Source organism: Laetiporus sulphureus (genome assembly GCF_001632365.1).
Source record: "Laetiporus sulphureus 93-53 unplaced genomic scaffold LAESUscaffold_30, whole genome shotgun sequence".
NCBI lineage: Eukaryota > Fungi > Basidiomycota > Agaricomycetes > Polyporales > Laetiporaceae > Laetiporus > Laetiporus sulphureus.
The window spans coordinates 154,970-178,370 of record NW_024468539.1 but is presented as its reverse complement, the minus strand read 5'-3'; the positions used below and the strand labels follow the sequence as shown (position 1 = coordinate 178,370).

Here is a 23,401-nt window from a genome sequence, read left to right as displayed (position 1 = left end):
AGGTTCAAGTAGGTGCTTGTTGTACCTTGTTGCCCTTCGCGCCAAACGTGACAGGCGCATTTACAAAGATCGGCTTTACTCGATCGAGTGCGTGTACATGCGTACGAGCTTCGCGGGATCATTTGAGCGCGGGCCCGTGAGGACGACCGTCTTAGTAAGGCGTCATGCATCGTGATGAGTCTGTGGAGTTGACTCACTGAATCGTTGCATGGAACGCTCTAAAGTAGGTTCGCCCAATTCCCAATAATCTCTATTCGATGAATATTAATCTTCGCTCTATTACGGTGTTCAAAATTCAATATAGCGACGTCCAATGCTTTCATTCATTTGTCTGCCATTTCGTTCATCTCCGAGTCTCCTCGTAACCTTGTAAAGGCGCCTAGACGTTGGCTATTCTTCCGTCAAAAGCTTCGCCTCGCTCGAGTCTCGACACGATTCTCTCCTCGACTCTTCCAATATACGTTAAAAATATGCGAGATACAGAGCACTTGCATTGTTTGTCTCACATCACATTGCAGGGTTTCGCACGGTTACGATTGTTGGAATCACGAGAACTGTCATGTACGTTTAGCGCCATCAGAATCACGAGCCATGGCAACCCGAAAAAGGCAAGTGTAATGTTGGCAGACCGCGGTGGCATGAGAACAAGCACATTCAATCTGGACCATGCCCTCACTCGCAACATCCTGACCATTCTGTCGACGTTTAACGGCATATATTTCGCTACTCTCGTATGTTCTCGATCAGCTAATAATAGAGTGATTTGTTAACCTCACACAAGCAGCAGGCTAGAGCGAGCTCGATTCATTCTCTGAACGTCTCCCATTATCTCTTCTATCCCCCGACCGACCACCCTGCGGTCACTTTCTTAGACTGATACCCTCTCTCAGTGCACGCAAAGGATTCAAGATGCCGCGCGTCCCAGTCATAGGCCGTCTCACCTTCCGCGAATACGTCGGCATCTTCGTCGGCTCACTCTTCATCGTCCTCGAGACGATCCTTACGACCATCATCGGCTTCCTCCCCAAGCCCGTCATCCAATGGTTCTACAACCGCTCGCGCTCCATCTTCCACGCGTTCGTTGGCCCACCTGAGCCCAAGTCTCACAAGCAGCACTTCGCGGAGCGCATCCGGCGTGCGCCCGACTTTGAGCGTCTCTGCGAGATTTTCGGGTACACCTTTGAAGAGCACGTCGTCTTGACGAAGGATGGATATCTGCTTGGGCTGCACAGGTTGCCATTCAGAAAGGGCGAGCAGCGCGTGGGCCGCGGGTCCAGCACGGGCAAGCCGGTGGTGTACCTTCATCACGGACTGCTGATGAACAGCGAGGTGTGGGTTTGTCTCACGGATCCAGAACGCAGCTACGCGTTGAGGCTCGTGGAACTCGGCTATGACGTATGGCTAGGCAATAGCCGCGGCAACAAGTACTCGAAGAAGAGCGTACACTACAATCCGAACAGCACCAGGTTCTGGGACTACAGTATCGACGAATTCGCATGGCATGACATTCCGGACTCCATCGAGTATATCCTGGACGTGACAAAGGAACCGAGCCTGAGCTACGTGGGCTTTAGCCAGGGAACGGCACAGGCGTTCGCTGCGCTGAGCATCCATCCGCAGCTGAACGAGAAGGTGAATGTGTTCATCGCGCTTGCTCCTGCGATGAGCCCGGCAGGCTTAGCTGCCCCGATCGTGGATGGGCTCATGAAGGCATCGTGAGTGACGTCAGTTACTCCGGTACTCTGTTTGCTCACCAGTGCTCGTCAGACCGACTCTGCTCTACCTTATCTTCGGGCGAAAGGCCATTCTCACCTCCGTACCCGCATGGCAATCCCTCCTATACCCCCCTGTCTTCGACGCCATCATCACCACCTCACTCCGAGTCCTCTTCTCGTGGCGCTCCGAGCGGCTGTCCCCCCTCCAGAAACTCGCAGCATACCCGCATCTGTACTCTTACTGCTCCGTGAAGTCCATCGTGCACTGGTTCCAGATCATGCGCAACGCCAAATTCCAGATGTACGACGACGATGTGCAGGTGGTCGCGCGTGTGGCGACGCGGAAGCACCGGCCCAGCGGCGTGACGAGCTACGCGCCTGCGCGGTTCCCCACGCGCAACATCGTCACGCCGATCGTGTTGATCTACGGCGACGCGGACTCGTTGGTGGACATCGATGCGATGATGAGGGAGCTGCCTGGGCACACCACTGCGCGGAAGCTCAGTGGGTACGAGCATCTGGATATCTTGTGGGGAGAGGAGATCGACCGGGATGTCATACCATTTGTGGAGGAGGCGTTGAAGAACAACTGCGTCAGGCCGGAGAGGGTCGGCAAGGATTCGAAGATAAGCATGAATGGATATTTGGATGTCGCGACGGATACGGATGGGACATCGACGTATGGCGACGGGGACCGGTGACGGACCACGGTGCGACCGTGTTACACATTGCTATGTTTGTCTGCTCTGAGTGTTATGTTTCGCTATGATCTACTCATGTCCATTAATGGTCTACATTAGACAAGTCTCCTCTTAGAAGGGTCTTTTCGCATCTAAGACTGTGTTTCTGCCTTTGCACCTTTTCGGAGGACGCTGAAGCGCTGAAGCTTGAAGCTTCAGCGCTCAGTGCTTCACGCGTGTTGGGTCCTCTTTTCAGGCTCATCTCGCTCTCGCGTTCAAGGCAGGGCTAATTGAACGCAAATGCTGCACATGCTGCACAAATAAATTCTGCAAGAGCTACTGCGGGAATAAAAAGTCATCTGTGATCATACGTCTTATATGCCTACGCCCCGTGAATTACAACCATAGCCGTGGCCCTCACCCTGGTTTGTGATTGCCTCTATCCGCGCCCTATCATTGCTAGAGGCCTATCCGAAGTTCGCTGTCTCTTGCCGGATCATCGCTTTCGGTGTCTCTTACGCGGTCTGACACGCGAGCAGATGACTGGTAAGGCATCCCTTTTACGTAGCGTATCCGACGTCCTCGTAGCGAGCCATGGTATGTACAATGATTGATATGGACAATTCTTCCGCTCCCCGCGTATGTGTTATGCATGTCTCATTACTGGCGATCGTGAGAGGATCATCGAACAGAGGTCGCACGCACCACATCAATTTGGAGTTCCTGTGTTGATTCAACGCAACGCCAATACCTCATCATGTAGCTGTCGGTACCATCTGCCGGTGGTACCAATGGCTGCATTGCGAGATACAGCCAATCGCGAAGATCACAAGAAGCATTCGTGGCTTAGAGAAGAGGACCTGTGCGTGCTTTGCCTTTCTTTGCTTGCTGGGAGATCTTCTTTGCAGCACATCGGCGAGCTTTATACAATATCGCGCGCCGCAGACTGTGAACCTTTGATCGATCGACGCCTCCCCGACCGAGTAAGCTCCAGGCTGATTATGCGGCGTAGAATTACCGCAAAAGAAGGACCTTTGGTCCAGCACATATGTTCGCGATTGCGATGTTCCATCAAATGTGATATTGCCTGGAGATGATCCGGCAGGGGCTACGGCTCCAGCATTGTAAGGGTCACCAGTGGCATGGCAGCGCACTAACCCATCACGTCGGTCGAAAGCTCGGTGCATGATAACACCGGCGGAAAAGGAAGCTCGACGCAAGTAGTACCGTCGGCTCTGGAATGAGGAACTTGAGCATGTGAAGGGACCGCCCCACGCTGGGCTCTCTGACCTTCAAGTTGCATCCGATCAGATGAGCAGACTGGGAGCCGGAAGCATGGCAGGGACCGCCGAGTGACTGAATTGCTGTCAATCACTGGTATGGGGACACGAGTAACATCAATTTGTTGCAAGAAGAGCTGACCTGAAGGCCGCATGAGAGCGGTTTAATAGCGGCCATATTCTCTCCCAGGCAAGTCTTCTTGGTTGGTCACAGGTGCATTTCATCCTTGACCAGTGGTTTTGTGTTGTCGGCGACAAGTGTCTACGGTCCGTCTTGCAAGCACAGTGCTAGCTAGGACCATGTCCACGCGAATGAGCCGATTTTCCCTGGAATTTGTGCTTTTGGCGGTGACCATGTGTCTCCTCAATGCTCGATGGAGTACCCGGAAGCTGTAGGAAGGCTTGATGCCTACGCGACTCATTTAACTAATTTCTGTCGCAATCAGTACCACGCCGGATTGAAATCCGAGGCCCAACGGAACGTTTGCGCTGAAAATCTTATGCTTTCGGGCAGGCTACACCTGCGAGCGAGACTCGGGGTAAATACTGTGAATGTTGCTGGCCTGGATAGCGGTATACCCTGCGGAGTTCACGCCTCAGTATTTGCGCGTGGTTGGTGGAAAACCCGACAAGACCTACGAAGGAGTCCGTTCTCAGATATGACATACGTCAGCCATTGGCTATACAGGTATAAAAGACCAGAATCCACCGCCATATATCGGGTGCTGATTGATCCCGTCCAAGTGTCACCACGAACCAATCACCCAAACACTTCCTCTGTACGCTTATTCTGCTGAACGTTTGGTTCGCCGCGCCAGCTGCCCATACTGGTCAGTCCTTCGTCTCCCTGTCCTCTCGTTTGTTCACCCCATGTGCATGTAATCGCCTCGAAATGAATAAAGTGTTGTCACGTGGATAGACCCTAACCTATTTTTCGGGTGTCCATCAGAACGTGGCTAACGCTGGTCTCGCTCACAACGCACCGGCCCAGCATGCAGCCTGCCTCCCGCCTCTTTCCACTGCTAGGCCGTGCAGTGCAGCCTTTGACAGAGCGACTCGATCTCTGCCACAGCTATCTCCCGGGCACCTGGCGGCCATGAACCTCCTCCACCGTCTTATACCCTCCTCCTTCTCCCCCTCCGCTCTGGACATGCCATCCATCCGCATACGCGTCCACGTCCACGCGCCCACCCTATCTCCCAAATCCCCTCCAGCACCCACCTCCCCCGCCTCCGCCTGCAAGTCCCTCAAATCCCGCAGATCCCGCATATCCCAGCCATCCCCTCCCGACCCGCCCGCGCCCGCGCCCAAGCCCACCATCACCATCCTCACACCCGCCCAAGCCGCCCACATCGCCTACTTCCCCGCCTCCGCCTCCTCCTCGCCCACCCTCGCCATGAACACCCCCGTGCGCTCCGTCCGCCCCGGCGTACCCTCCTCCGCGCTCTCCCTCGACGCCCGCGCCCTCCACACGCGCGAGTCGCTCAGCATGCCCGCGCTCGGCATGGGCACGGGCACGGGCACGGACATGGGAGAGATCCCAGAGAGCGCGTTCACCCCACCATTCAACATCATCACCCAAAGCATCGACTCGGCCGCGCACCCGCTCCCGTCCATCCACCCACTCGGCCCCGCCCGCCCCCCACGCACCCTAGTCGCCCTCCGCAAGCTCCGCGCCCGCGCGCGCCAGCTCCTCCCCGCCACCCTCAAGGAGCACCAGCGAAAGCGCCGCGCGGACACGGAGCAGGAGTTCCAGGACGCGGCGCATGCGACCTATGCGTGCTGGCGCTGTCGGAGGGCGGGTGGGCGCCGCGAGGGGTGTAGGGCATTTCGGCGGGCTGGGGAGGGCGCGGGGAGGGCGGGGGATTTGTTTGCGTAGGAGGTGATGGTGTCCAGGTGAGTGGATGCGTCTGGTGGGTCGTGGTGGTTGCTCATGGATGTGCGTTTTCCTATAGCGCGGACGATGCTATTTCTTAGCTGAAGGCTCATATGCTCCATATGGGTATCTCCATATCCTTTTACCGCACCATACTCCAATCTTTCTCCGCCAAGTGACTCAAACTCGACCTCAGATATGCCCCAACACTTATGTTATCTCACATCAACGTACCCGAACAGTCCCCGATACCCATCTAGATCTGTATTCCCTCCATGTACCCTTGATATCCACCCGCCACGTCTCCCTCGCATCTACTGTGCCCATGTATCGTATGGACTCTGCTTGTATGCCTCCTCCCACCTAATGCGAATTCCCAATTCCTATTCTGGCTGCTCAGCGGGTTCGGTGCTACGGTGTGATATGACTTGTCGTCGACCAAGAGCGCCGCGGCTGTGGGGTGGTACGTTACTGGCTATGCTCGCGGGGAGGTCAAGATCGGATAGGTGAGTGGTCATTTAGACGAGACACATTGATCGCTAGCTGACGGGTACGCATTGCCAGCTGCGCTGGGGCTGGAGAGCATCAACGGATGACGTGCACACTTCGACTTGGAGTCGACCACTGGCGGGGACGTTGATCGCACTTCCGTGCATCTCCCAGCGCAGTCCGTCCTGGCACGCTACTATGCGCTCTTTGATGAGCTTTTCATATGTTCATCGTCTGGTGCGTCCCTGCGTCTCACCCAGCGCCTGCTCGAGCGCATGCCCTTTCGATCGCGTCCGAGTCATTGTCCTCATCCGCGCGCGCGAGCGAGCCGCGATGATCGTGTTCAGCTCCACGCCACGCGGCCGCCCTCCTGTCTCTCTCCGTCCGTGTCCGCGGTTGAATCGTCCAGGTGCCGTCACCATATATCACTATGCGCTCGTCACGGCTGGCCGCGCTGCGCCCACATATGCTCGCGACGCGAATCTCGTCCTCGTTCCGTCCACCTTCACCTGACGGATATCCGGACGCGCCGTTCCGTTGCCGTATGTTGTGTGGGGCTTCGTTGCGTGCCTTTGATACTGGTATGAAAACGTGCGTGTGGCGTGTGCCCACCGTGACTGTCCTCCGTTCGTCGTTACTCGCCGCGCCTTTACGGATCTGCGCTGAGAGTTCGGTCCCAGTCGAAGCGGCGGTCAAGCGAGTCGGAGTGCACAGGGACAGTTCGCCGGACAGGTCGTCGACAGGCGCGATATCCGCTGCTTCGTGGTGAGCCCCTTCTCTATGCAGCAGTCCTTTTTCTCCTTCAGCCAGTATCCGATCTCTGAAGGGTCACTATCGTTGGCATCTCCAGGGAACGCACGAAACGCGACGATAAATAACTATGCAGATTGGCGGGATGGCACCAAATAAGCAAAGGCTCGCAACACTGCTCAGTGATGCTCTACCAGCGATACGATACCGTGAACGAGTTTAAGTGAGACGGGGCGACTTCGTCTCGAGAGACTTTCGTGCATCGCAATCACCGGACGGATCAGCGCATCGTTTAGCGGAGAAGTTTTCGATTCAACCAATCAGCACGGATTATGACAATGACAACAAACGACCCATCTGTTTGGCGTCCTCTGACGCTTTGCATCCAGACAGTCGGGCGGAAGAAAGGCACAAACAGCGATTCATCTTCCGTCCGCTTTGCTGCTGATAAGCCCTTCTCGTCACCGGTGCGCCCGTCTTCTGCCCTCACCCTACTCTGAGCCCACACTGCGCGTAGATTCCGGTAATTCGTCTCCGCCCTCGGAGCGAGGATACTGGAGGAACATGCGCACCCTCCAAACATTTTCCAAAGGGCGGACGTCTGAATGGATGGCGGACCAGGAAGACAAGTTGAGATTGTAGCGATGCATCTGGATACAATGCTGCTGAGCGCCCTGAAGTTGTCGATGTCTTTCCAGGATGGGGAGTGTTCTGGAGAAGCTCTATGGTAGCGATGGGCTCGCGATGGCTTTCTCTCGCTCAGTAGAGAACAAAGATCGTGAGGAGCATGTCAGAGGACCGCTCAACGTGCAAGTATGCGGGGACGCTGGAGGATCGCGAGAGGTATGCGTGAGGGAGCGACGACGTCCCTGCAAGGCTCTTATACAACACTCTGAGATAAGGAGCGCAAAGGTATGGCATCATGACGGGATAGCGAGCCGTGAAATGCGATCTCGCCGGAAGTTCACGTTGCGCGTGGTGGCTTGTTATAGCTGCGGTGATGCATGCGTCTTGAGAGTGCGTCATCCATAATGAACGAAGCAAAGTTTATCCCCATAGAGCAGCTTGCATAGATTGCACGTGTGAATCGTCGCGGAAAGGGGTGTGATGGGCAAAGGGTTACCACGGTGGCAAAGACTTGCATTGCAGCACGAGCTTTGCACGAGGCAGCGTTGAGGGACCCTATCTTCTATAAGGGCCGCAAGGAAGTGGTCTTCATGCCTCCATTGCGGAGGTGACCGAATCATTCCGGACATAAGGCACTCAACAAAAGTATATCATCAATGATCGAAAAGGTTTGTAGAAGGCAGAGGAGAAACACCGGTAATCGTTTCGCGCCGGCCTCAAAGCAATGCAGCGATAGAGAAATATTCGCACTTGATGATAGTGGGCTTGCAAATGTATGCAACAGCCGATGCTGTCAGGGGGCTAGTGCTCAGACAGTTCATCGCAAGCAGAACGCAATTGTCTTCACTTCTAGACAGATAATAACATCATGAACGCATGGAGATATCACAAGGCGAGAGAGTCCGAGAGGCATTCCGCCCATCAAATAGATCGAACACCTAAGATACCCCGTGTACGGTGTCGACGATGCGTTCACCACCGCGGGTATAGAAAAATATCATTTCTGATGAATGCAGTGACAGTGATGAAGAAAGTGGAGAAACACTACACCTACTATTCAAAGCAAGGCTTCCAAGTCAGTTCTCTCCTGGGAACTGCTCCACAGGCTTCATCGAGATGCATCGAGGCAAGCGGTCATTTTTATCTCTCTTCCTACCAGGGAAGGGCATGTATTGAGGAATAACGCAGTATTCCTGAGCCATGGTGGTAAGTCCGTATCATGATGAACAGGACGCAAAGCAGTTGCTCACATCTTCATTGCACGCTGGACTACAGCCCAGCCACACAGGCCAATCAAGCCACTCTAACAGTGCCTTGATATCGTCTCTCCATTTCACCAGGAAATCTTCCACAGCCTTCATGTCTTGTTCCTCGATGTCATACGCCTCTCGCCACGTCGCAGTCAACACTTTGCAGATTTCATGCAGCACCTCGTCTACAGCCGCTTTCAGTACGTGTTCCTGTTTCGTGAACCGCGACCTCGGAAGGTGTGACGTAAAGCTAGCAGCGCAGCCTCTAGCAATCTCCGCATACTATGCTGGCTCGCCAACGCTGGCACGCGGCATGTAAGGGATGAGGGAGACGATGAGTTGCTGACGAACGTCTGCAACCTGTTCGGACGCGTTGGTTATCGGCTGGCGTAACAGGTAGTGTAGGTACGGCAGCCGATCAGAGAACCTATCCTGAATGACCTGTGCGAGGCTCTGCCAGTCAAATCCGCTACCTGCCCCGGAATCGCGCCTCAGCACATGATCAACCTCCATCTGTGCAGCTGCAATATCCTTCTTCGAAATGTTCAGCAGGCGATAATCCTCCCTCTGGCGAGACCGGCGGGGTTCTATGAGGGACCTGAATGCAGGGTCAAAGAAGGTGATCATGCTTGACAGGTCGACGTGCACACGCATGTCGCCAGGGAAGGCATTATGCCAGCTGCCTGCATGCCAGACCTCACCTGCGATGACCTTGGGAGGGCTTCCTTTCCAGCCTTTTGGGGGAGGAGCTGGATCAATCCAGGGCCATTCCGGGCTACCCAAGCGTCTTTCGAGCTTCTCGTCATTTGTGCGTAGCAATGCTGGGATTCCACGATGACTCTGTGGGTCTTTGAGTGTTAGGCCTCCGGTTCGGACTGTTTTAACCGCGGATACGAGCTCCAAGCCCTTTGAGAAATCACAGTACATGATCTCGCTGCGATAGTCAGGTCGATCGTCAGTCACATGTACTCCATACCACTGGGTAGAACGCGCACAAATCAAATTGCATTCTGATGAACCCATCAATGTTGTACTGCTTTCCCCATGCGCACATGTCTGCGAGCCGCTGCCATTCGCTCGCCATCCCTCCCCATTCCGCTTCATGAGGTACTTCTCCGTAGATCAGCACGTCTTGTGCATCGACTACACCGCCCGCGTGGTTCGCGCTGCACCCGTCAAAGTACAGAAGATCGAGTTTACGCGTGGTGCAGAACGTGAACAGCGTGCCGTTCTCCCCGGTTGTAAATACGATGGAGTGCTCCGGGTCGACGGATGTCCAATCCATGGTGGGGTAGTCCGCGTCCCTTCGGCCGTGATAGAGTAGCGTGCCGGGCGGTATGCTGGCACGAACGATGGTGTGACCTGGGCAGTATTTAACGAATTCTGACCAGCCCGTGAGAGACATACAACGCACCGTTCGGATACCACGCGTTGGGCATCATTTGCATGAGAGATGCAAGCGACTGGAAGATGAGATTACCAGTCGCATCTTTATCGATCGGTTCGTCCCAGGAATGCGAAGTGATTATGCCGGATGGAGCATCAAGTGGAAGTTGGGGTGCTGGCTGTGCCGAATTGAACGATGCGGAGACCGCGTTGGCAGCGAGGAGCAGATGCCACCATGATGTAACCATATCCTGGATGCAAAAAATCAGTATCGAGCGAGTCAAGCACAACTTGAACGCGGGGAATGTGCTACTGATATGTATGCGAACACTAACAGTGAGTGCCTGTGAGGAGGGGTTTGCTGCGTGAAGCTATACCGCCCTGTAGTGCAGAACCGTTCGTTGGGTCGTTGACTTAGATATCGGTCTGGTCGTGTAGATTACACAGTCTCGAGTGTCGACGCGAGGGCTAGGATAAGAAAGAAGACAAGGAGACGATAAAGGACACCTATTCGCTTGAGCAGTCCGAAGACATCGCGCGTGACCAGCCGAGAATGCTAATCCGAGTACGCGAGTAGAATCCAGGCGGAAAAGCTCACTTTGCATTCGTACATAGGCGGGATTATGCAAGCTTTATGTAGTACATGAGCGTGGCATTGGTTGCAAGCGCCTATCGATCGCGAAGCGCGCTACTGTATTTTCTATGCGTCCTGTCGTACGTTTTGTCCAGTAGACGGAGTGGTAGGCAGAAGGATTGAGGTTAATCAAGCTGCTGATGGACTCGAGTAGGGTAGAATGGCATGAGCAAGGAGATACGGACAACAAAAGAAGACAAATATGGAACTCACTGTGACATCCGAAACCAGCAGTTCCTTAAAAGCATCAGAATCAACATCTACAGGAATACAGCTCACGACTGAAGAACTACCTCGCCATCGCCACTTCCCACAGTAAAAAAAAGTATGCGTTCCACGCGGCGCAATGAAGAGGTCCGAACCCAGCGATGGCTTGCCGTTTGTTAAATACAGAACTAGAGACGCAACCACCATGTCTGAGAATGGCTTGGCGTACAAGTATGCGGGAATGCTGAAGGGTAGTGAGAGGTATACGTGAGGGAGCGACGACGTCCCTGTAAGGCTCTTATACAACTCTTTGAGATAAAGAGAGCAAACGCGTGGCATCATAACAGGATAGCGAGACATGAAATGTGATCTTTCCGGGAATTCATCTTGCGCGTGATGGCTTGATGTAGCTGCGGTGATGCATGCATCTGAGAGTGCGTCATCCATATTGAAAAAGTTGAGTTTATTCCTCATAGAGGAACTTGCATAGATTGCCCGTGTGAATCGTGGCGGAAAGGGGTATGACGGGCAAAGGGTAACACTGTGTCAAAGACTTCCATTCAGCATGAGCTTTGCATGAAGCAGCGTTGAGGCGCCCTATCTTCTATAACGGCCGCAAGAAACTGGTCTTCATGTATCAGAGAAACCACTATCAACGGAGGTGACCGAATCTCCTGAAAGCAGCAAAGGACATATATACAGAGTTCGAATTATATGATGCCATCATGATCGAGCTCGTGAGCTTGATCGGATGTGGCACAGAGTCCCATCCCTCCCATCTCCCGGAGAATGTTGGGAAGGAGCCTACACCTCTCCCCGCTACACTCTCGTCGATTTCGTGTATGGCCAATCTCATCCGCTATGCCAAGTCGGGCAGCGACTGGACGCAAAACGACCTCGATGCGTACAATATCAATGTCCGACTGGAAAACGCGACCGCCTTCTTTGGAGTCGAGGACCTGCCGCCACCCTCGATTGACCAGGAAGTGTTGACGACACTGGACGCGGCCAACATGGCGTCCGTCCCCAATGCCGTGCTCATCAACCTCCTCGACCTCGCAATGGCTCCGGAGCCCAACGGAGAGTCCGCGGTCGACGACTTTGCCGTCGCGTTGTTCACAAACCTCGGCTATGTCAATCAACACAGAGTCGCTCGCACTCGCAAGAACATCCCTTTCCTGATATGCGGAGAACGCAGGTATGCCAAGGCAGATGTTTGTCTCATCGATCGTCGCGAGAACGACATTCTTCTCGTCGTTCAAGAGGACAAGCGCTTTCGAGAGGATCCGCTTGCTGTCCGATGTCAGCTGATCGCTGAGGCGATCGCTGCGTTCAGCTATAGTAACGGGCTCCGGGAGTCAGCGGGTCTAGAGCCCCTGGAATCGAAGGTATGTGGTACTGCCGATCTACACGCGCTATTATTTACTCGTCAAGCAGATCATGCCGGGCATCGTTCTCGTTGGCACAACGCCTACCTTTTATAAGATTCCTGTCACCGCCGAGCTCGCGCGCCATATCGCTCATGGCACATACCCGGTAGAAAGAACCGTTGTTTCCTCGCATGTCCCCGATCTGCCTCGGCCAACACGCCGTTACAGTGAAGGCATGAAGCCTTTGGATAACAGGCAGGCGATTCTTCGCTGCTACGAGGCATTCAAACGTGTTGTGGGTATATAGGCTGCGAATGGATGACACGCTGCCTCCTTCGCAGAAATGTTAATGCAAATTCACGATTTTCATCCCGATGCAGTATTCTCGTCGGCACAGTGGGTTGAAATGTTGCTGTTGACTACGCATGCAGGTTGAGAGTGAGGTCGGATACTAGGTGAATGGTCATGTAGATGAGCGATATTGGGTGATCGCTGACGGGCGTGCATTCTGGACGGCATCAATGGTTGGCGTGCACACTTCGAGTCGATCACTGGCAGGGGCATTGATGGCGCTTCCGTGCATCTCCCATGGAACTGCAGTCCGTTGTCCGTCCTGCCACGCTCTATGCGCTCTTTGACGAACCTTTCATACGTTCATCGTCTGGTGCGTCTTGCTGCGTTTTATCTCCTTTCAATCGCGGCGTTATCCTCGTTTCAGAGTGAAGTGAGATCGCAATGATCGTATTCACGATCCACGCCATGCGACCGCTGTTACGCTGCAGCCTTCCTGTCTCTCTACGTCTTTGCTCGCGGCTTGAATCGTCCAGCTACTGTTACCATATTTTACTATGCTCTCGTCACGGGTGGCCGCACCACGCCCACGTGTTCTGCGACTCTCGTTCTATCCGCCTTGACCTGACGGATTCTCGGACGCACATTCCCCTTGCCATATGTCGTGTTGGGCCTCGTTCCGTGCTTTTGGTACTAGCACTGAGAATGTGCCTGTGGCGTGTGTCCACTGTGACTGTCCTGCATTCGTCTTTGCTCGCCGCGTCTTCGTAGATTTGCGTTTAGAGTTCGGTCCGAGTCGGCGAGGCGATCAAACGAGTCGGAGCGAATATGGCACAGTTCGCTGTACGGGCCGTTGATGGTTGCGATATCCACTGCTTCTTAGTGAGTCCCGTTCTCTCGTGTGCCTTGGTACTAACTGGCCTCTTCATCTGTCTGTTCAATAGTCTCATTGCTCATATTTTCCTCTCAGGATGCAGACTTAATGTGCAACTGAGGCCGTAGCGGACGGCAGGTGCTTTCTCATTCCAGCCGCCTCTAACGGTGTCCGTTGCATTGGTTCCTGGTCTTCACACGCCATGTCCTCGTCAGTTCGACCCGTCAAGCTACAGCTGCACGTTCTTTATGTTGTCCGCTTCAATTATGAAATGTACAGCGAGCCAATACAAATTAGTACGAAAGCCGCTCCAGAAGCAAATGCCCGTGGACTTTATATGATGTGGTAGGAATGACCGCGAGGACGTCGGAAGTGCCGGTATGAATTTCGTCTCGTAGACGGGGTGGTAGGCAGCAGGAGTGAGAAGGATCAAGGTGCTGTTGGAGAGAGAGAGCAGGATAGCACGAACCGCGAGATAAAGGCAACACAAGGAAACAAAGATGACTCAAGTCACGATGATATCCGCGATCTGCGGTTCGTTCGAAAATACCACAATCAAAACACACAGAGGAATGTCATTCACGAGCGAAGAACTACCTCGCCGTAGCCACTTACCCACAGCAATAGGAAATGTGAACTCAGGAATTCCACGGGGCGCAATGAACAGCTCCGAAGCCAGCGATGGCTTACTGGTTCCTTAAAAGAACTAGAAACGCAACGAGCACGTCTGAGGATTGCTCAGCATACTAGTATGCGGGAACGCGGAAGAATCGCGAGAGGTATACGTGAGGGACAGGGGACGTCCCTGGAAGGCTCTTGGACAACACTCTGAGATAAAGATAGGGGAGGCGTGGCATCATGACGGGATAGCGAGACATGTAATGTGATCTCTTGTTGATGTAGCTACGGTGACGCATGCATCTTGAGAGTGCGTCATCCATATTGAAAAAGTTAAGTTTATTCCCACAGAGGAGCTTGCGTAGATTGTCCGTGTGAATCGTGGCGGGAAGCGGTATAATGGGCAAACGGTTACTACGGTATCAAAAATTTACAATGCAGCACGAGCGTGTTGAGGGGCCAGATATTTTATGTGGACGGCAAGCAAGTGGTCTTCATGCCTCCAATAGTGAAATCAGGATCAATGGAGGTGGCCAAGTCGTTCCTGAAACCGAGGGGACATAACGCACTCAACGAAAGTATATCATCAATGATCGAAGGGGTTTGTTAGAAGGCAGAGGAGAAATACCGGTATTCGTTTCACGCTGGCCTCAAAGCAGTGCAATCAAAAAGAATATGCGCAGCGGAAGACAGTGGGCTGGCAAATGCATGCAACACCCGATGCTGTCAAGGGTACTGTCCAGGCATTCATCGCAAGCAGAACGCAATTGTCTTCACTTCTAGATAGATAATAACATCATGAACGCATAGAGACGTCACGAGGTGAGAGAGTCAAAGAGGTATTCCGCCCATCAAATAACCCGAGCACCTAAGATAACCCGTGTACGGTGTCGACGATGCATTCACCACATCAAAGCGAAGGCTCACATGTCAACTCTGTCCTGGATAGTGATCTATGGGCTTCATCGACATGCATCGAGGCAAGTGGTTCTCTTTATCTCTGTGGCTGCCAGGGAAGGGTATGTACTGCGGGGTGAAGCAGTATTCCTAAGCCATAGCGGTAAACACTTATCATAATGGACTGGGTGTAAAGCAGTTGCTCACATCTTCATTGCACGCTGGACTACAGCCTAACCACGCTTGCCAATCCAGCCACTCTATCAGTGCCTTAATATTGTCTCTCCACTTCATAAAGAGAGTTTCTGCTGTCTCCGTGTCTTGTTCCTCGATATCAAACGCCTCTCGCCACGTCGCGGTCAACACTCTGCAGACTTCATGCAGCACCTCGTCTACAGCCGCTTTCAGTACATGTTCCTGTTTCGTGAACCGCGACGCCGGGAGGTGTGACGTGAAGCTCATGGCGCAGCCTCTAGCAATCGCTGCGTACCATGCTGGCTCGCCGACGCCGGCACGCGGCATGTAAGGGATGAGGGAGACGATGACTTGCTGGCGAACATCTGCAACTTGTTCGGACACATTGGTGATTGGCTGGTGAAGCAGGTAATCTAGGTACGGCAACCGATCAGAGAATCTGTCCTGAATGACCTGTGCGAGGCTCTGCCAGTCCAATCCGCTACCTGCCCCAGGATCGCGCCTCAACACATGATCAACATCCATCTGTGCAGCTGCAATATCCTCCTTCGAGATGTTCAGCAGGCGATGGTCCTCCCTCTTGTGAGATCGGCGCGGTTCTATGAGGGACCTGAATGCAGGGTCATAGAAGATGATCATGCTTGACAAGTCGAGGTGCACACGCGTGTCGCCGGGGAAGGCATTATGCCAGGTGCCTGCATGCCAGACCTCACCTACGATGGGCTTCGGAGGGCTGCCTTTCCAGCTTTCTGGGGGAGGAGTTGGGTCGGTCCACGGGCGGTCGAGGTGGTCGGAAGGGCTTTCAAGTTTCTCATCATTCGTTCCCAGCGGCATTAGATTTCCACGATAACTTTGTGGGTCTTTGAAAATTACGCCTCCGGTGACTGTATTAATCGTGGAGACGAGCTCCAAGCCTTTCGAGAAATCACAATACATGATCTCACTGCGATAGTCAGCTCGACGTCAGTCATATGTATTCCATACCACAGGTTATAACACGCACAAGGAAGCTTGCATTCTGATGAACCCATCAATGTCGTACTGCTTTCCCCACGCGCACATGTCTGCGAGCCGCCGCCACTCGCTCGCTATCCCTCCCCAGTGCTCTTCATGTGGCACTTCTCCGTAGATGAGCACGTCTTGTGTATCGACCACGCCGCCCTCTTTGGTCGCGCTGCACCCGTCAAAGTACAAAAGCTTGAGCTCACGCGTGGTGGAGAATGTGAATAGTGTGCCATTCTCCCCGACTGAGAACCAGATGGAGTGCTCCGGGTCGACGGATGTCCAATCCATGGTGGGGTAGTCCGCGTCCCTTCGGCCGTGATAGAGTAGCGTGCCGGGCGGTATGCTGGCACGAACGATGGTGTGACCTGGGCAGTATTTAACGAATTCTGACCAGCCCGTGAGAGACATACAACGCACCGTTCGGATACCACGCGTTGGGCATCATTTGCATGAGAGATGCAAGCGACTGGAAGATGAGATTACCAGTCGCATCTTTATCGATCGGTTCGTCCCAGGAATGCGAAGTGATTATGCCGGATGGAGCATCAAGTGGAAGTTGGGGTGCTGGCTGTGCCGAATTGAACGTTGCGGAAACCGCGTGAGCGGCGAGGAGCAGATGCCACGCAACCATATCCCGCATGCAAAAAAATCACTATTGACTCCAAGTCAAGGGGGATGTGCTACTGATATGTATGCGCACACTGTCGGTGAGTGTCGTACGCCGCTGGGATGAGAAAAGGCTAGCTATGCGTCTGAGATCAGTTAAACTTGAGACTTTCACGTCGGGACGTATGTTTCCACTGCTACGACAGAAGAGCAGAATAGCGCAAAGTCAATCTCAACCTGTGCGTGGTACAGGTCACCTTGTACGATTGCTGGCAACTTGAAGTGCGCTACGCATCAAAGATAGGTAACAAGCGCGTAAGTCACGCGTACAGGCGCCCATTGTGTGCTACGCTTTTCTATCTGGCTTCACCGTCGCGCGAACATGCTTACACAACACGGCTGTATTGCGGCAGCTACCCATTTTCAGTGAGGTCCTGCATGTGCATGTCTTCTTTCTCGTGTATACGATACTCATATATTATTTTTCTCATATATTTTACTTATGATAATCTGTCGTTCAAAGGGATGACATGCAAGCAGCAGCATTGCATTGAAATGAAATTCACTGAGACACACATATGTCTAGTTAACACGAACCACATTGCACATGCTCACCATTGCACGCAAACTTCTCACCCGGCATGACCTTCGCATTTGGCAGCGTCAAAGTCAGTTTGCTGCATGTCCGTCAGACAAATAAGCTTCGTGCTTTATTATCATTGGAGATGGCGAGTTATTCCTAGAGGCGAGGAGCGTGGTACAGTCAATGCAAGCATATCATTCAGGATCGAAGTGGTTTGTATGAAGCGAAGTAGAGACACTACCGTAGCCGCTCCATGCTGGCCTCAAAGCAATACAGTGCTGAAGGTGCGGGAACTGGACATTGAGCCCACTAGTGTATGCATGGCTGGCGCCATCCAGGGAAGGTGTTCACGTACTCCATCAAGAGTGGAACACGGTTATCGTTACAGATAATCTCGCGTACAGTCCAAATGCCATGTTCACCATCGCAGAGGGATATATCGTTTTCCTTTCTTGACGGCCAATATATACTCATTTGAGACTCGCTGAACAAAACGCAAATCCCCAGATCAGCTCCCCTGTGGGGATCGCTTGGCGGGATCCATCGAAATGCATTGAGGAGAGCGATCTTTTTCGTCACTGCCCCAGCCAGGAAATGGTACGTGCTGTGGGACGAAGCAATACTCCTACAGGCATGCATGTCAATGTCAAGATGAAGGAGAAGGTATCCGATGCTTACGTCTAAACTGCATGCTGGGTTGCAGCCCAACCACACCGGCCAATCCAGCCACTCAATCAGCGCATCAATATCGTCTCTGCACTTCACGAGGAAATCTTCCGCAGTCTTCACATCTTGCTCCTCAATGTCGAAGGCTGCTCGCCATGCTACCGTCAGCACCCTGCAGATTTCATGCAGCACCTCGTCCACAGCGTCCTTGATGACACGTTCCTGTTTCGTGAACCACGACTCAGGAAGATGTGACGTAAAGCTCGCCGCACAGCCGCGCACAGTCTCTGCGTACCACTCTGGTTCGCCGATGCCAGTGCGTGGCATGTATGGAATGAGAGAGACGATGAATTGCTGGCGTACGTCTGCAGCTTGCTCGGATGCATTGGTTATCGGCTGGTGGAGCAGGTAGCGCAGGTATGGGAGCCGATCAGAGAACCTGTCCTGGATGACCTGTGCGAGGCCCTGCCAGTCTACTCCACTGCCTGATCTGAAACCTCGCCGAAGTACATCGTTGATGTCCGCTTGTACAGCCGCGATATCCGCTTCCGAGATGTTCAACAGACGATAATCTTCCCTCTTGAGAGGTCGACGAGCCTCAGCAAGTGATGTCAGTGCCGGGTCAAAGAAGGTGATCATGCTTGATGGGTCGACGCGCACGCGCACGTCACCGGGAAAAACGTTATGCCAGGTGCCTGCATGCCAGGCCTCCCACCCAGTGGAGCCTGGCGCGCTCCCTTTCCAGCCTTTGGGAGGGATTGAGTCAATCCAGGGGCGGCCAAGAGCAACTGATGAGTCTTCCAGATGTTCGGTATTGAAATATTGCATCGTGGTACTGGAGTTGTGATCCGGCGGATTTATGGATACAAGACCGCCGATGATCATGTTCACCGCGGAGACGAGCTCCAAGCCTTCCGTAAAGTCACAGTAGATTATTTCACTGAACTTATCAGCTCGATGTCAATCCAAGAAGACACGATATCGCTGGAGAAGATACGCACAAATCAAGTTCCATTCTGACGAACCCATCAATGTCATACTGCTCCCCCCACGCGCACGCATCCGCGATTCGCTGCCACTCGCTCACCATCCCTCCCCACTCCTCTTCATGTGGTACTTCTCCATAGATGGCCACATCCTGTGCGTCGACGACGCCGCCCTTCTTGTTCGCGCTGCACCCGTCAAAGTACAGAAGATTGAGCTCACGCGTGGTGGAGAACGTAAACAGCGTGCCATTCTCCCCGGCTGCGAATATGAGGGAGTGCTCCGGGTCTATGGCTGCCCAGTCCATGTTCGGATACTCAGCATTTGGTCGGCCGTGGTAGAGCAGTGTGCCTGGCGGGATGTTCGCGCGGACGATCGAGTGTCCTGAGCGGTATTCATACGAATCCTCACGAATCCGTCAAAGATATGCAACGCACCGTTCGGATACCATGCGTTGGGCATCATCTGCATGAGAGATGCGAGTGACTGGAAGATGAGATTCCCAGTCGCATCACGATTTGCCGGCTCATCCCAGGAACTCAAAGTGGAACCAAGTGAGAGCTGGGACGAAATATGTGCAGGAGTGTATGCTGCATATATGTTTTGCACAGCGAGAGCTAGAATCCAAGATGATGCACACCAGCCCATCGAAACGTCGGAAAGCAACAGAAATCGAGCTGTACCGCTGCTGCAAATGCTATCAGTGAGCGTCTGTGTCGCCTGTCCGACATGAGAACCACTCTGGCGTCAAATTATCAGCGTCCTGCGAGCATCGCAGTTATGATGAGGAAGAGGGAAGGCGAGCTGCCCTCCTGAAACCTGAATGAACCGTACTGCGTGCAATTAGGAATGTACTTCTCAACAGGCGCTAAACCGCGCACTTAGTGTGCGTCAGACGCTGGTCACACACTCAACCTTTCCGCCTCCTAAGTGCCTTTGCAATTGATGCATCTGCTGCACAAACGTTCCAATCAGTGAGAAGAAAGTTGCACTCCCCCCCCCCCCGGATCAATGCAATGTGCCGCCTTCAAGTACTCGCTTCGCATGCTCGTCTCTCTACCTGCATTAGGCAAAGGGTTGAGCCGCACTGCACGCGCAAATCTTGTCAGTCTTCACAGACCATGCAACAGGCACATCTTCTTTCAAGGTAACATATAGATACAATGAAGTTATCAATAATCTCATGAAATTTGAAGTAGAAAACACCTTGGAACAGCAAAGGTAGTAGCATTAAAACAATACACAAATTAGAAATGTGGGATGAATTTCATCCAAGAGACGGCTTGATAGGCACCGGCAGGAAGAGAAGCCAAGGAGCAAAGAGCGAGGACAAGTAAGCTACCTCGTGCTGAAATGTACAGCAGGCATAAACAGTGTTGAGCTATCGTCATACTAGTAGGCAAATACGGAGTGACAAGTTCAAGAGGAATTACGAAGAAGGGCGCACCGATGACTACGATGGAGCTTCCTCGCCATATCCATTTAGCCGCAGCGTCCGGAAACTGTGCGTTCCACACCGCGCAATGCATGATGCCAAATAGTATGGAGATTGCAGCGATTGCGTAGATCGCGTCGGATTCTTCGTTGTCCTTCGTATCGATTCCGGCATTGACCAGCCATCCTCCTTTGAAGTTGTCCGTGTCATCTCCCGTCAGATACCCAATTGCACGCAGAACACATCCCAATGGAGTGAAGCACAGAATGAGGACGACACGCAGAGTCCTCGTCAATCTGGAGCGTGGTTTCGGGATCAAATTTTCCACGCATTCTCGGACAGGCTTCAAGAAGTCTATCGAAGCCTTCCAGATCATGATCACGCTGTCAGTGCCAACATCATTGGATGAAGAACTGTCTTCTGTGAAAAATTGTATCTGTCAGCATGGGCACAAGATAAGACAACCGTAAGATGCGTACCTCTATCGGCTCCATGCCGCACTGTATTGCTGCATCTATCATTGGTGACGTAGGCCCGGCGCGCGAGCGTTTGGCCATTATCTGACAGACAAACATACGTCGAATCGACCTCGTCGGAAGGTCCGTCCTCTCCATCTCTGCTGACTATGACGTCGTTCGATCCATCTGCTTCCGATCCTAGTATCTTTCGGCCTGTATTCGGGCACTTGCTATGCAGAATGACGGGGCTTGCAATAGTGTACGGCTTGTAGAACCAGGAGAAGTACATCGCAGCGGTCATGATAGTGAATGCCGCTGTGAAGACTTCCATTTGTGTAATGTATAAACCCTGGAGGTACCGGGAGATGACCTGCATAACGAACCAGGTGACCTGCAGAAGTACAACGCACTTCGATAGCACGTCTACTTTGCTCTTATCCTCAATCTCGTCCTTGGAGATGTTTGGAAACTCCACTTCTTCGTTAGATACAAGCTCATGGAATTTCTCAGGATCGAGGCGAGTGAGAGATTTGGTCGAGTCTTTGCATTGTTGGGCAAAGCCACCCATCAGAAGGAAAAACCCATGAGTACGGGTCCAACCATGGTCTGCGAAGAGGTGATAAATGCTGATATCTTTAATGGATTGATGTCAGATGCTTACCTTTGTACTTGTCAGCTATCTGGCCCGCCGCTTTCATTTGACGCAGCGCTTGCAAGACATACAACTCGGGTATAATGAGAGCAGCGAGCATGAATCCAACTCGTCGAAGTCCCGCCCTCCAAGAAGCTCCCACAGGGTACATGATGTCCGGGTGGATTGCAGACCATACGCAGGCAATGACCGTAGTCAGGCAGCTATAGATGATGTCGTACGTCGTCCGACAATCGGTGATGCTTTGGCAGGACGGTGACGTGTTTGCGATCAAAGTCGGCCTGGAGATGGGCGCAGCGGTGACGCCTTGTCGTGCCATGTTAATGGCTAGAAGTATGATAATCATGGCGGGGAAAGATATGTTGCTATGGTGGAGTGAAAGGAGATTGCAAGGTCGGGTCCGAGGTATGAGGTTCCGACTCGGTTCACCGTCTCCTTCATATACACTCATCTTCGATCTATTTCCTCCGATCTATTCAGACGCTTGGACTCTGCTGCAGTCACAGAGCGGGACGAACAGAGGTCCGAGGACCTGCAGTGCTCAACTCGTCCCTTCGAATAGGTCGGGAGTCGGGGCTACTTTGCATAGGATGTCTCATTACGATTCGTAGCCATCGGTTCCGATCACATCCCGATCGGAGCTGCCAGCAGAAGAGTGAAGTAGTGCTTATCATCATCAGCAGCAGCATCACGAAAGAGATCTGGTCATGGCTGTGCGCGTCGAGGCACGGTTGATACCGCCAAGAAGGGTATGGTCGTCTGGACCGGAGTCATGGAGCAGTGGTTTAAGGTTTACGGCTGACATACAACGCCGATCATTCTGGCAACGAAAACAAGATAGTCAACGCAACGATGAGCCCATCTTCAAAGCAGTATGATGAATTACTTCAATTGCATCGAATCCGAAGCCCTTCAAGATATCATTGCAGCCTGAAGCTAACCACCGTGAGATGTCAGGCGTCCATGTGGAGATCATCTCCCTCAGCAGCCGTTGGGACCTAGAGCGGACCGATCAATTTACTGATATCGCAAATCCGCGAGCACAGGAATGGACGATTTCCATACCCTGCATAGTAGTCGTCGTGTCCACCGCTCTATGAATATGCCATTCAAATTGCCCATAGAAAGAACGATTAGTCTCGGTTTTGATTCTCGTGATGGATCGCGTCCACAATAGAGTACGGTGGTCCTAATCTTCAAGGAATATCCTTTATAAACACCCCAACAAACGGTAGCCTAAGCTAAGGTCAGAAGTAAGCGCCGAGTCGTACCCCAAACCACACGGACTGATGAAAAGCTGGAGAAGCTATGACAGCAGCACCCGCAGGTATTGCCCCCGGGTCATTCACCACTGAAGCGCACCACATTCACTTCATCAATCAGTGGTGAATGACCCGGGGGCAATACCTGCGGGTGCTGCTGTCATACATCTTCTGAGGTCTCTGATGAATGTAAGTCGAGCTCCGGTGCTGCTGATGCAGGGGTCCAATCCGATAGTCCATCCATTGGCTCTTCAACTTGGCGCGTGCGAAAGAGGATGCGGGCCGCAACGGATTCTTGAGTGGACTTCCCAAAGTTACTAGCATGCGAGACACTTCAGACAATAAATATAGCCGATAAGTGAACAAGTCGTGCCACGACTAAGTATGTACAGGTTGAGTGCCATGTTGACTGGTTCCATTGATCGATCACCGTCCGAGGATGCAAACTCGTGGCCAATGCCGCTGAGTTGCGCCAGGACGTCCCATGCTTACGTGCATGTGATGATGTGACAGACTGTCGACGTCCGTTCTCAGCGTCGCTTCCTAAAGTTCGGTGTATGCTTACGAGGAAAAGAGGATGTGGTAAGCAAGACTTGATATATGAAAATTGT

The 23,401-nt window shown here is 52.9% G+C and overlaps 9 protein-coding genes across 9 annotated transcripts; 4 read left to right on the top strand and 5 right to left on the bottom strand.

Moving 5' to 3' along the window:
* The first annotated feature begins 607 nt into the window (after positions 1-607).
* LAESUDRAFT_813887 (triacylglycerol lipase) lies at positions 608-2,769 on the top strand. The gene is made up of 3 exons (XM_040914538.1): positions 608-731; positions 782-1,715; positions 1,768-2,769. Exons 2-3 carry the CDS (start codon positions 910-912, stop codon positions 2,414-2,416), a joined length of 1,455 nt encoding a protein of 484 aa, XP_040762489.1. The 5' UTR covers positions 608-731; positions 782-909; the 3' UTR covers positions 2,417-2,769.
* LAESUDRAFT_282427 (uncharacterized protein) lies at positions 2,753-3,524 on the top strand. Its single transcript, XM_040901822.1, has one exon. The coding sequence runs from the start codon at positions 3,037-3,039 to the stop codon at positions 3,490-3,492; it is 456 nt and encodes a 151-aa protein (XP_040762488.1). The 5' UTR covers positions 2,753-3,036; the 3' UTR covers positions 3,493-3,524.
* A 1,106-nt stretch (positions 3,525-4,630) lies between these two features.
* On the top strand, positions 4,631-6,042 carry LAESUDRAFT_282374 (uncharacterized protein). The gene is made up of 2 exons (XM_040901821.1): positions 4,631-5,571; positions 5,631-6,042. Exon 1 carries the CDS (start codon positions 4,772-4,774, stop codon positions 5,552-5,554), a length of 783 nt encoding a protein of 260 aa, XP_040762487.1. The 5' UTR covers positions 4,631-4,771; the 3' UTR covers positions 5,555-5,571; positions 5,631-6,042.
* Positions 6,043-8,529: 2,487 nt separating this feature from the next.
* Positions 8,530-10,619, bottom strand: LAESUDRAFT_784406 (uncharacterized protein). The gene is made up of 5 exons (XM_040913872.1): positions 10,389-10,619; positions 10,082-10,304; positions 9,663-10,029; positions 8,668-9,601; positions 8,530-8,610 (listed from the first exon to the last, which is right to left on the bottom strand). Exons 2-4 carry the CDS (start codon positions 10,299-10,301, stop codon positions 8,950-8,952), a joined length of 1,239 nt encoding a protein of 412 aa, XP_040762486.1. The 5' UTR covers positions 10,302-10,304; positions 10,389-10,619; the 3' UTR covers positions 8,530-8,610; positions 8,668-8,949.
* Positions 10,620-10,859: 240 nt separating this feature from the next.
* Positions 10,860-11,555, bottom strand: LAESUDRAFT_813885 (uncharacterized protein; the record flags this gene model as incomplete). Its single annotated transcript, XM_040914537.1, has 2 exons — positions 10,981-11,555; positions 10,860-10,924 (listed from the first exon to the last, which is right to left on the bottom strand). Coding segments are annotated over exons 1-2 (453 nt in total), but the record flags the coding sequence as incomplete, so codon positions are not given.
* A 181-nt stretch (positions 11,556-11,736) lies between these two features.
* On the top strand, positions 11,737-12,571 carry LAESUDRAFT_657346 (uncharacterized protein; the record flags this gene model as incomplete). The annotated part of the gene is made up of 2 exons (XM_040904678.1): positions 11,737-12,282; positions 12,332-12,571. 2 exons carry the CDS (start codon positions 11,737-11,739, stop codon positions 12,569-12,571), a joined length of 786 nt encoding a protein of 261 aa, XP_040762484.1.
* Positions 12,572-14,788: 2,217 nt separating this feature from the next.
* LAESUDRAFT_682226 (uncharacterized protein) lies at positions 14,789-17,008 on the bottom strand. The gene is made up of 4 exons (XM_040905783.1): positions 16,562-17,008; positions 16,143-16,509; positions 15,152-16,082; positions 14,789-15,094 (listed from the first exon to the last, which is right to left on the bottom strand). The coding sequence occupies exons 1-4, from the start codon at positions 16,782-16,784 to the stop codon at positions 14,978-14,980; spliced, it is 1,638 nt and encodes a 545-aa protein (XP_040762483.1). The 5' UTR covers positions 16,785-17,008; the 3' UTR covers positions 14,789-14,977.
* Positions 17,009-17,385: 377 nt separating this feature from the next.
* Positions 17,386-19,820, bottom strand: LAESUDRAFT_682224 (uncharacterized protein). Its single transcript, XM_040905782.1, has 4 exons — positions 19,421-19,820; positions 19,001-19,367; positions 18,012-18,939; positions 17,386-17,958 (listed from the first exon to the last, which is right to left on the bottom strand). Exons 1-4 carry the CDS (start codon positions 19,629-19,631, stop codon positions 17,842-17,844), a joined length of 1,623 nt encoding a protein of 540 aa, XP_040762482.1. The 5' UTR covers positions 19,632-19,820; the 3' UTR covers positions 17,386-17,841.
* A 352-nt stretch (positions 19,821-20,172) lies between these two features.
* On the bottom strand, positions 20,173-22,179 carry LAESUDRAFT_282252 (uncharacterized protein). The gene is made up of 3 exons (XM_040901820.1): positions 21,538-22,179; positions 20,898-21,482; positions 20,173-20,838 (listed from the first exon to the last, which is right to left on the bottom strand). The coding sequence occupies exons 1-3, from the start codon at positions 21,977-21,979 to the stop codon at positions 20,231-20,233; spliced, it is 1,635 nt and encodes a 544-aa protein (XP_040762481.1). The 5' UTR covers positions 21,980-22,179; the 3' UTR covers positions 20,173-20,230.
* Between the last annotated feature and the right edge of the window lie 1,222 nt (positions 22,180-23,401).